This window comes from Gorilla gorilla, chromosome 17 (genome assembly GCF_029281585.2).
Source record: "Gorilla gorilla gorilla isolate KB3781 chromosome 17, NHGRI_mGorGor1-v2.1_pri, whole genome shotgun sequence".
In the NCBI taxonomy this organism is placed as follows: domain Eukaryota; kingdom Metazoa; phylum Chordata; class Mammalia; order Primates; family Hominidae; genus Gorilla; species Gorilla gorilla.
This window is the reverse complement of record NC_073241.2, coordinates 57,218,455-57,230,905: the sequence shown is the minus strand read 5'-3', so window position 1 is coordinate 57,230,905 and position 12,451 is coordinate 57,218,455. Positions and strand designations below refer to the sequence as shown.

At 39.2% G+C, this 12,451-nt stretch overlaps 1 protein-coding gene across 1 annotated transcript in view; it reads left to right on the top strand.

The window, feature by feature from the left end:
• CDH2 (cadherin 2) overlaps positions 1-12,451 on the top strand; it is a 226,254-nt gene that overhangs the window by 190,297 nt on the left and 23,506 nt on the right. The window contains exons 12-14 of the mRNA XM_031003668.3: positions 1,289-1,522; positions 1,819-2,052; positions 3,969-4,108. Coding sequence (XP_030859528.2) covers positions 1,289-1,522; positions 1,819-2,052; positions 3,969-4,108 — 608 coding nt within the window. The remainder of the gene's footprint in view (positions 1-1,288; positions 1,523-1,818; positions 2,053-3,968; positions 4,109-12,451) is intronic.

Sequence of the window (12,451 nt, the reverse complement as noted above, 5' to 3'; positions counted from 1 at the left end):
TAATGTATGTAGCTGTGATGCTTTGCAATTGCACTTTACTTTAAGTCACAAGGCTAGACTTGGAGCCCCAGCTCTGTTCGTTAATGATTAGTCAAGCTCTTATACTCTGTATGCCTTAGTTTCATTATTGATAAATTGTTTCACTACCTACATATTCTATATAGTTGTTATAAAAGTATAATAATATTAAATGTGATAGTAAATTTCAAAGTCCCTCAAACTGTTGAGTATCATAGTGGTCATGGTGGTGTTGGAATATTGTAACAGCCACTATACCCTTCCAGTTCAACTCTCCCTGCTCTTAGAACCATCATATTCCTCATAGAAGTTGGTAAACATTCCTCCTTATTACCTCCCCAGGATTGTGTATGTATGTGCACCTTCCTAGTTGCATGACCTTTGGCAGGTCGCTTAAGTCTCTGGTCTTCAGTGTACAGCATTATTTATAAAATATTCATAAACATATTATATATTTGTGTGTGTGTGAATATTTACAATGTAGGAGAAGCAAATCACCAGATTAAATTATCACACGAAGTGGTGGAGACAACATTTTATTATAGTGGAATGAGAATGGGTTTGAGGTCAGGCCGACCAATATGTAGTAGCAACTCCACCACTTACAAGAGTGTGTGGCCATGAGCAGTTTACAGACTCAGGTTCATCTGTGTAAACCTGTGTCATAGGATTACAATGAAAGAGTGTACATAGAGCAGCCTAATATGATCTCAAGCAGGTAGTTGGTTGGTTAGTAAATATCATTTCTCTTCTGCATGATGTTCCTTCCTGAGTTGAGGTCTGTGGTTCTGTATCACTTGTCTGTAGACTGTTTCATTAAGTCAAAGCTGTGTTAGAGCGTTAAAAGCATTCTTATGTTCTTTCGTGCATATGTCTTGGTTCTCCATAAAAAGAATAGGGTCCACAGGATCACGAGCTCTGTGTTTGCATCTTCAACACTCCTCACAGTGCCTGGAGGAGCATGGTCTACGCAAGCCCTGAATAATGGGCAGGAGGGGCAGGGAAGGTACGGGATTCCATCGCAGGGGCATTCTTCGTCACCTTGCTCAGCTCCTGCAGAGCAGCAGTGGCAGCTCAGGGTCATTCTAGCAGGGAAGCAAGAAGGGGCTTTGTTCTGGAAACGGTCTGCCCAGATGCCATAGCAACTATGTTTTTCCAAGGTTACACAGTTAAAAGGGCCAGAAGGTTAGAAGCTTTGAGAATTTCACCATAATTGAGGCTCATTGGAGAGAACTGTTCAGCATCATTTGTGATTTTTCTCTCTTTTCAGGAATTCCTCCTATGAGTGGAACAGGAACGCTGCAGATCTATTTACTTGATATTAATGACAATGCCCCTCAAGTGTTACCTCAAGAGGCAGAGACTTGCGAAACTCCAGACCCCAATTCAATTAATATTACAGCACTTGATTATGACATTGATCCAAATGCTGGACCATTTGCTTTTGATCTTCCTTTATCTCCAGTGACTATTAAGAGAAATTGGACCATCACTCGGCTTAATGGTAAGAACAGGTTAATTATTTGAATATATGTGCAGTTGAGAGATTTTGAAGCCTGGCATGAAAAGTTAATTTTTATGTGCTTCGTAATCTTCTCATTATACATATTTTAAAAGCTACTTAAAGTTTAAGTAAGATATTAAAGGCCTTTATGGCCAAAAAAGTATTTAGAATGCAGCATAGTTGTAATCCGCTTTATGTGTACTATTAGGTAGTAAATAACATCCTGAACAATGCTATGTGTTTTTTTATCGCTTTAAGTATTACCTATCAAACTATGTTTTTCCTTTTTCGTATAGGTGATTTTGCTCAGCTTAATTTAAAGATAAAATTTCTTGAAGCTGGTATCTATGAAGTTCCCATCATAATCACAGATTCGGGTAATCCTCCCAAATCAAATATTTCCATCCTGCGCGTGAAGGTTTGCCAGTGTGACTCCAACGGGGACTGCACAGATGTGGACAGGATTGTGGGTGCGGGGCTTGGCACCGGTGCCATCATTGCCATCCTGCTCTGCATCATCATCCTGCTTAGTGAGTACTTTTATTGTCTTTTAGATTTCAGTTCTCTTGGCTTCTAGGATGTTCAGCAAAGTCATGTGTTGCTATTGCCTGGCAAAGTAGTCTAACAACCCTTTGACCTTTCAGCATTTCCTCGCCAATCATATATGGGTCGACCAAGTCCACTTTAGAATGAAAAAACCCCAGAGCATTGTTTCAAGCACTTGAGGTTTGCAACAAGCCGCCTCAGCATGCCTCTTCCTTGCCCTCTTACCCTTTCTCATGCTTATTGCTTAGGGAGCTGTAGTAAACGCTTTTCATAGAAAAACATTAAACAATCCCAAGTTTGAACACTTTTCTTATGATTTGAGTATGAATTTATGGCACGTAGTTGATGATTTAGGAAAATAAGTATATTGCTTTCCTTCACCTTCCTTCATATAAAGCACAGTCAGCAACGTGCTCCAGTCATGCGAGGATCAAGGTATTTGTTTCTGAAGGGCTGTGTAAAAGAGTGAGAGATTGTACTTCACATACAGCACGTTTGATAATAGAAATGATTACACAGCTCAATAGATTGTCTGTCTTTAGAGTAAGTGTAGATTAAGGAATTGCTTCTTTTTAAGGTACTTTGCAATCTTTGGTTCAATGGAATGCAAAAAATTAACCACTGGAAAGTACTTTAGGAACCACTTCTAAGCATGCAGGTTAAAAGAATAAATTGCCTGGGCCCTGTGTTTTATTGTGAATAGCAGCAGGACTTAGTTTATTGTGCGATCATGCTATGCACCAATCACTTTCTTGAAAATGTTGGCCATTTCTTTTATGTTTTCTCCATTTACAAGTGTTCTGGTAATTTAGAATTCTGTCCCTCTATTCTAAGCAATTACTATAGAAGTCTAAGCATTTTTTACTTCCTGTGTGGAGACTACTTTGGCTATAATTTGAAACCTGCATGCTATACTAATAATCCACTTGCTAGATTTAGCCCTGGAACAATAGCAAATGAGATCATGTTATCTGGCTTTAAAAGGAGGATATTTGCTTTTATGGCCAATAATAAAAATGTGCTCCAATAGGAGTCATTAAATCTTTTGCTTCAGGATGTAAACTGATACCCCCAGATTTTAGATAGAATTTGTTCCTAGATGTGCACCTAGGGATATGTTTCCATTTCAACTGAAATGTGGCATAGATGCCAGTGTTATCAAGAAAGACTTAGGCATGATGGATTATGGCAATGAAGAAGTAACTGACATTTTGAAGGAAACTGAATTGGTGCTGATTTTAACATCAACTCACTGGAAAATTTATGGTTCTAGACCTGGCGCAAAGTGTAAAACATGAAAGTCTAATATTATTTCAGTGTTCAAAGGAATCCCCTAGCTTTCTTAGCTGAAACATGCACCGGCTTCTGGGAGTCAAAACCTCAAGATCTGATTCCTGACTTAGTTCCAATTTACTACCCAGGTCATCTGGGCAAGCTTTGTCCTCCTGGATAAGTGTTTTCTTCTGTGAATTTCAGAGTGTAATGATGACTGACCAACCTAAATAACACAGCAAGTAACACCTTACTGCTGTTGTGTGTCTCTAGAATTTACAAGGCCCTATGAAGGGCAACTATCCTCTAGCAAGCCAAAGGGAAGATAGAAAAAGTTACTGTCCCCATATGTGGATGGTAAAACTGAGAACAAGGATGATCACCTCTCAAGTGAGTTTGCAGAGGGCACCAGGGATGGGAGCCTAGGCCTTCATACTCTAAACCCAGTGCTTTAGCTTGCTTTGTCTTGTCTCTCTTAATGTGAGGCCAGAAATAGATAGTAGAGTGAAAGACGCATTTCAGGCCTTCAGTTCATATAAGTCTAAATTATTAGTACTGAATACTGTGACTAAATAGGCCAGGCTTTAAAAATGACAATATTATGTATTTTTACTATTTTTCTACCTAGTCCTTGTGCTGATGTTTGTGGTATGGATGAAACGCCGGGATAAAGAACGCCAGGCCAAACAACTTTTAATTGATCCAGAAGATGATGTAAGAGATAATATTTTAAAATATGATGAAGAAGGTGGAGGAGAAGAAGACCAGGTGAGCAGTGCTTTAAATCTTTAAAAAGAAATTTTATGATCGTATAAATTTAATAGTGGGAAGTGTTAATACATCAGTAAGAAAATGGTATCAGGTTTCCCTCCTGTTATCAGTCATTTGGTGAATTGTTTCCTATGTGTGTTGAATATTTTTCAAATTTTTTTTCAAAGTACCAAATGTCATTGTATTTATTTTGTAAAAAAAAAAAACCTTGTTTCAAAGGCTTTAAACCCAATTCTAGTTATATCTATGTAATGATAAATATACTTTACAGTTTCTCCTCACTGGATATCCAAAATATATTAAAAGCATCTTCTACTTTGGGATCTGGATAATTATATGTATGGTAGAAAAACCACTAAGACTATTTATTCCCCAAGTATTTACCAAGGAAATCCAATATTTCAGGCACTGTTTTAATCCCTGAAGATACCTCCATGGGCAGATATCTATCCTTAAGAGTCTTACATTCTTGTGAAATATTTGAAGTTAGAGTTAACATCTAGTTCATCTTTGTATTTATAGTGTCTGTAGTAGTTCCTGGCTTGAAGTGGTTATTCAATAGATGTCAGAATCCCCTTCTGACCATTAACTAATGTGAACCTATATCACTATGTGCATATGGGATTGCATACCTCTTCAAGGATGAGAATGACCATAAATGGAAAACAAAAATCTCCATCTGCTCTGAAGCAACATTTTCAATGTTATCATAGCAAACATCTGTAAGCTGTATACTACATGTCAGGCATTCTGTTAAGTATATTAGGTGCTGCTCTCTTAAATTCTTGAAACTTGTGATACTAGTACTGTGAACATCTCCACTTTTGTGGTATAAAACCAAGTTAAGGATGGTTAGATTCTACAAAATCATGCACTTAGGAAGTAATAGATGCAGAGTTTGCATTCAGGTTTCTCTGAATTCACAGCCTAAACTATTCTGATACAGTTTCTCTTGAAATTATATGGGCGATATTAATGTAATCCATGAGAAATCACTATGACAGGTAATTCTTAGATACATTTGATAGTCATCTAATTTCTACTGGCTAATGCAAATGTCGGGGATAACAGTCTGAAAGAGAACCCAGGATTCTTTGGTTTTGCATCAGTATCAGTAAGTTAAAATGTACTCTCTTAAGTGTATATGCAGATATTATTGATAAGGCTGCTAATTGAATAAAAGCAAATTTTCATGAACATATTTTTCCCTTGCTTCACTCCTTTGAGGAAATGATATATCACTTTTCATTTTACAAAGCACATTTACATCCATTATTGTATAATCTTTGTGGCAGCCCCTTAGAGTTTTCCATTTTACATTTGAAAAAAGTTGCATGATTTACTTTCAGAGTTTGTAACCCACAGAGCCAGGACTCAAGGCCTCATGTTCTGATTCCAGGTTCCATGCTTGGTTTACAATACCCCAGCTCTCTCATTTAGAAGAGATGCATATTTAAAGTACATTGAAAACTTGACTCATGTGTAAAGCTGTTTTGAATACTGACTAATTAAAGTGGCTCTATAAATATACCTTAGGGTGTTTTGCTTATAAATGTCTCTGAATATTAAAATTCATGTTTGGCTTAATTCTTTAATTAATCTATCCTTTCACTTTCCTAGGCTATTTTCAAGATCAACAAACATATTGATCACATTCTCTCATAAATCGTCTACTTCCAGTATTTTATTTTTTGTGTAATTTTGCATACTTTACAAAGGCATAAACCTAAAACCCAGCTCAATTAGGCTTCAGTAAAAGTAGTAATAACTGTAAGACCACCTGTAGTAACTGGATGCTGCCCAAAATTGGAGGCTCAGAGGCAAGAACCAAGAAAATTCTCGTATAGGGACTGGACCATGGGGTATTTAATGTCACATAATCTGAATCTTCCTCTCCTTTCCCCACCAGTCCCTTCAATAAATTGTTTAATATGGCCTTATTGTTATAGTTATATTAGGAAAGACTTATTTTATTTGTTGACTTTATCCACTTAGATTGATGCTTGAGATTAAGTGGTAAAACATCTATTGTAAGATTTGTTAAAATAATTATCATAAATCTACAACTTCCTCTTTACCTAATCTCTGAAGCTTGTTGACTTTTGGGGTTTTTTTTTTTTTTTGACCCCAGCCAAACTCTTGGACATAAATGTGTTGCTTCATATCTGCTTCCCCACGAGTCCAAAGATTTTTCTGGAATTCTATCTGTATCGTACTCTGGGGCTAATTTTTTTAATTTGGTACCAATCTTCCTGTGGTGTCTTTTTGTAGCCTCTGGGTTCTTTGATAGCATATTAGTCTAGACCAAGAGCTTCCGTGATTTCTCCATGCAGTTCTCATTCTAGACAGTTGTGACAAAATTATATAATGGGGTTTTTATGCATCTAATTTTTAACCTCATAACAGAATAAAATATGTGATGTAGGAGTGCCACACCAAGGCTCTTTCTCCTCTATCTCTAAACTGGTTCATGAAATCCATTCACTTATCCTCATTTCCAAGGCCTCTACCTTCACTTACCTCCATCCTACAACAGATTCCTAAACGGTGTCTTGTCTGTGCTTTAACATCCCAATCCACCTTTTGGAACTTCTTCCTTAGCATGACAGCTCTTCAGCGCTGCACCCATCCTTTGGTTTACCCCCTCATACACTAGGTAAAGGCCCACGAGAAAGCGTCAGTGGTGGGTGCAGTCTCCCTGAGGATGTGAATTCATCCAGCCTGTTGACTCACGGTGACTTAAGTTTCCTTCAAAGTTTGGGTGATTATCCTTATGTTTTTTTAAAGGCAGAGTTCTGTCTTCCTCCTCTCACTCTTCCTTCAGGGATAAAAGCAGCTATGGATCTTCTCCTAGAAAGGGCTTGTCTGATTCTATATTTTCATTCAGTTAGGCTTTATTTTGTTCTCTGCTATCTTATGGTTTCAAAAAGCTTTGATTGGGAACTTAGCTGGTTTGTTCTTGGCATTAGAGTTTGAATAATGGTCTCATGACTTTATCCCAACCAGAAGCAGATGCTTTCTGTAGGGTTAAGAGTGTAACTACAACTCACACCAACAAAGAACATTTCCAGCACCCTAGAAGCTTCCCTTATACCCACAAACAGGTGGTTTGCCCTCTGTCCAAAGTAACCACTCTTTTTTATTTCTGTCACCATAGATTAGCATCCCCTGTTTTTGACTTTTATGTAAACGGATATCAAACAGTCGGCACTCTGTGCATCTGGCTTCTATTACTCAACATTGTACCTGTGAGATTCATGTGTAGAAGTCGTTCATTTTTGTCACTGCTGAATAGTATTCTGTTGGAAGAATTAACTACATTTTATGTATCCATCCTACTTCACTTGGGCACTTGAGGTTTTCCAGTTGGGTTATTACGAATAAAACTGTATGAACATTTGTGTGCATATGTTCTGGTGCATTTTCTGGTGTGTGCACAGGAGTTGAATGTCTCCGCCACGGAGTGTGCATATGTGCAGCTCGACTACAGTCCTGTACGTTTTCCAAAGTGATTATACAATTGACACCTCCCTTCCCCACTGTGGTACATGAAAGTCCCAATTGCTCCACATCCTCTTCCTCAGTTAGCACTTGGATTTTTTTCAGTCTTTTAAAATTTAGGCCACATTGATGATGTATGTCTCATTATTTAATTGGGATATTCCTGCCTACGGTTTTACCCTTTTGATATGTTATTTCATGACGTTTGTTTAGCCTGTTTGTCTACTTTTCTATTGGGTTACCTGTCTTTTTCTGACTTGTAGGAGGTCCTTATAGATTATAGATATGTGTTCCTTGTTAGATAAATATATTGTAAATATATTCTCTCATTCTATAGTTTTTTTATTCTCTTAATGGGTCTTTAGGTGAACAGAAGTTTTTTTTATTATTTTTTATGTTGTCCAGTTTATCATTTTTTTTCCATTATGGTTAGTGCTCATGTTTCTATTTAAAAACTTTGAGTGGGGCACAGTGGTTCATACCTATAATCCCAGGACTTTGGGAGGCTAAAGCAGGAGGATTACTTAAGCCTAGGAGTTCAAGACCAGCCTGGGCAACATAGTAAGACCACATCTCTTAAAAAAAAAAAAATTTGTTAATTAACCAGGAATGGTAGCTCATACCTGTAGTCCCAGCTACTTGGGAGGCTGAGGTAGGAAGACTGCTTGAGCCTGGGAGGTCAAGGCTGCAGTGAGCTGTGATTACGTCACTGCACTCCAGAGCCTGGGCCACAGAGACCCTGACTCAGAAAAATAATAATAATGAGAAAATAAAATGTCTACCCCAAGGTAATGAATCCCCCCCAACTACATATATTATTTTCTTGAAGCTATATTGTTTTACCTATCATATTAAGTCCATAATTTATCTGTAATTGATTTTTCATTTGGTTAAGACATGGGTCAGGACTTCTTCATGTTCTTTATGAATATCCAGCACCCCTTGGTAAAAAAATGATGTTTACCACTGCATTGCGGTGCTACGTTGCCATAAAGCAGGTGATATGTGTGTGCGGCTTTGTGGGTTAGCTTCCTGCTGTTCTATGTGGTACTACCTGTTCTGTCTGTTCTTGAGTCAATCACATGTTGTTTTGATTACTGTAGCTTTCTAGTGTCTTGAAACCAATAGGGTAAGTTTTCTGACTATATTCTGCAAAGTTTGTTTGTTTTTAGATTTTTGGTGGATTCTGTTTTACTTTTTCTTTAAGAAAAATAAACCATTTATCTTATTTTTTAAGTGTACTTACTACAAGTACTCCACTTTCTAAATAGATGTTCTTACTTTAAATCTTAAAATCATGGTCAGTTCCTGAGAAGTTCAGTGGTATGAAATACACTGGGTTCTATTTTCCATAATTTACATGTGGCTGCCTGTTAGAAATTCTGTTTCTTTGTAGTGTGAAGTAAGAATTTTTGGCAATGGAATCTAATTCATAATATTTATTATTTTTTTGAAGATACTCTCTTTCTACAATAATAGGCCTTGGAAATGGGACTGGTGCCATGCTGTGTTCTGGACAAGTTTTCATCGATCTTTATTATCCGTTGCTGTTTTTTTATGGAGCCTGTGTGTACCTTCAGGTGTGAATGGCTGGTGATGACGAGATGCTGGTCTGGTCTGCTTCATGTCTTAGCTGGACAGTCTTAAAGAATAATTTTTGCTGTTTCTGAATAGTATTCCATTGTAAACTGAACCACTTGTTGTTTATTGAGCTTTAAAAGTTGTGTAGATCTCAGAGATCAGTTTAAGTATTCGCTGGATGCCAGGTAATGACTGTGTTTACAGCAAGGCAGGTCTGTACAGCAGTCTCCAGAAAATTAGCCTGAAACTGGCTCAGCTAAGATTCCTATTCTTCCTGCCAAGACAAAGTATCCATACCAGCAGCTAACTGATTACAAAGAAAACAAAGCAAAATAGTCTTTTACAAGGGTAGTTCTTATCTTACCTGTCTTTGATTGGAGTCTCTGTCTGTATAAGTTCTATGTCAAGGTACAGGCTGCTAATTTCTTTAACAAAATAACTAAGAGGGGCCTAAGGGGGTAAAATGGGAAAAAGAAAAAAAAAACCAACTACTCCGATATCTTTTTTCTTACCTTGTGTATAACAGAGATTTATTAGAGTTTGTGGATCTTCTGCTGTGGCTTAGATTGTCAGGAGGCTAGGTTGGGCCCATATTTGAAACTAGCATTAGATGTGTTCTGTTGAGAGTGTTATCTCCACACAGGGCTGTTAGCAGTTGAACAGACACTTTTAGTATCATATCTAGTCTCTTTTCAGAGAGTGAAGTTCTTTCTTTATCTGTTTCACTGCTATAGTCAGCAGGGCTTTTTTTGCTGGTTAGTAAGGCATGCTTAATTACCCTCATTAGTAAATGTCCTTTAGTGCCCTTTTGGCCAATGGGGTTGGTTGCAGATACGGTATCGCTTTCAATGATCTTTGTATCAAGTTCTTTCCATATCAGCATCACTAATAAAATCAGGGTGAATGTACAAAATAGCCGATATCTCACTTTCCCTGGGACCATCCCCTTTCAGCCCCAGGACAGGAAAGAGAAACTGTTAGCCTTCTGCTTTTTAAGGCTTAGAGTTAATTACAAACATTTATCAAGTGTGTATAAATGGTGCTCAGTCACTGGTGCTCACTTTAAACCTCTCCCTACATCACCTGACACAATGCAGTTTCATTCTCTATACTAATAGCAAAAGCTGTTATTTGGTGTACCCTGTGTTAGGCACTGTACTAAGTACATTACTTCGTTACTGAAATATACATTAGTTCATTTGTCCTTCACAATAGTCCAGTAAAATAGGCGTATATTGTTAGAAAGTAGCAAAGTGAAGATTCAATCTTTGTCTGCCTCAGTGCAAAGAAAATGGTGTCTATCATATCTTATACCATCCTTGACAAAGCTCATGTTCAACCAGGCAACTAAAATACTGCCTTTTGGAATGCCATGCGAATTTGTCAGAAGGCTCTCCCGTCCTTGAAGCAGAACTGGAACATCCAGCAGCTTCCTGTGCTTTCAGAATTTGACTTGAAACATTAACCATTCCCAAGGCCTTGGGCTGCTGTGGGAACTCATAATCTATGAAAAGAGGTACTGCTGTTCATCTTGGCTGGGGTCACAAATGATAATTGATAGAAACTGGAACCCTTCAGACCATGAGTTCTGGTTCAAGGAGCAATGCCAGCCTCAAGGTGATAAAGGCAGGAGGCAGAGAAACTCTAGGCAGACAGGGACGGGTCCTTGTCAAAGCCCCACCTTAAAGCTGAAACGCCTGGAACCTATGGCCCAAAGTGAGAACTTCTGTCCCTGTTTGTCTGCTCTCTCACGATTGGTTCCTTCTGAATAATGTCTTTTTACCAATCAAATGTTACCTTTTCCAAAACTACCTATGGCCTGCCCTGCCCCCCATTCTGTCCCTATAAGGACCCCAGACTCAGCCGGTAGAAGACAGAAGCAGCTGGATGTCAGAGAGAGGCATTTGATTGCAGAGGAGAGGGGCAGAGAGGTGACTTGACTTCAGGGGAGAGCGACCTGCCCTTCCCATCCCCTTTCCAGCTCCCGTCTCTGCTGAGAGCTGCTTTCATCGCTCAATAAAATTCTCCACATTCACCATCCTTCAGTTTGTCCACATGACCTCATTCTTCTTGGGTACCAGACAAGAATTCAAGACCCACCAAGTGTGGGTACCCAAAAGGCTGTCACACGGACCTCTTGCCCACATTGGTAGGGGGCAGCCACCCCATGCAACAAGGCAAATGGCCCACTGAGCTGATAACACACTGCTGTCTGCGGACAGCAGAGCTACGAGAGCATTGTAACACGCCTCTGGGGCTTTGGGGTGGCAGGCACCCCACCTAGACGCCACCACAGGGCCTGCACGGAGTTTGCTTCTGCCAGTGCCAAAGTGGCCGGCTGGTTCCCATGCTCACTCACCTGTGCACTCCCTCCCACAAGGAATTGGCTCAGCAGGCTGAGTAAATGGGGCACCCCTGTCACCAGTCCCACAAAGAGGTCAAGAAAATGTCCTGCATCAAAGGGATGAGGACTTTTCTGTCAGGCAGAGTTAACTTGTGAGAGACTGAAGCTGATGCTGGGCAAAGGAGGTTGTGACAGTAAGGCTACGTGGCTGTGGAAAGATTCCACATCAGTTTTCTCTTGATCACTCTTGGGTTCTTGGCCCTTGTGATGCACCGTGTCTCAGATCTTTCTTCTCATACTCAAGTCTGTTGCTGACTGGAGCATGACAATTGGCTCCGTTTTCTTCTCAGTCTCTCCAGGTAAGGCCCAGCACCCCTTAGGCTCAGAGAACACTATATAGGTTTCCCATTCCAGGACTGAGAACACTCTGCCTGAATTCTGAAATGTGTTTTTTTAAGTTTTAAAGACTGACTGGCACCTGGTTCATTGGGGTGTTTTTTTTGTTGTTTTTTGTTTTTTGTTTGATCTGAGATGGTTCTGAAATCACAAAGAAAGTAGTTCAGTCCGTTCAGGCTGCTATAACAAAATTCCATAAACTGTGTAGCTTATAAGTAAGACAAATTTATTTCTTACAGTTCTAGATCCTGGGAAGTCCAAGATCAAGGCACCAGCAGATCAGTGTCTGGTGAGAGCTTACTCTGTGCTTCATATAAGGCGCCTTTCTTGCTGTGTCCTCATACAATGAAAGGAGCAAACAACCTCCCTTGGTATTCTTTATAATGGCACTAATCCCATTCATGAAGTGTCCACCCTCATGACCTAATCACTTCGTAAAGGCCCCACCACTTAATACTATTGTATTGGGAATTCAGGTTCAGCATGTGAATTTAGTGGGGGACACAGACATTCAGAGC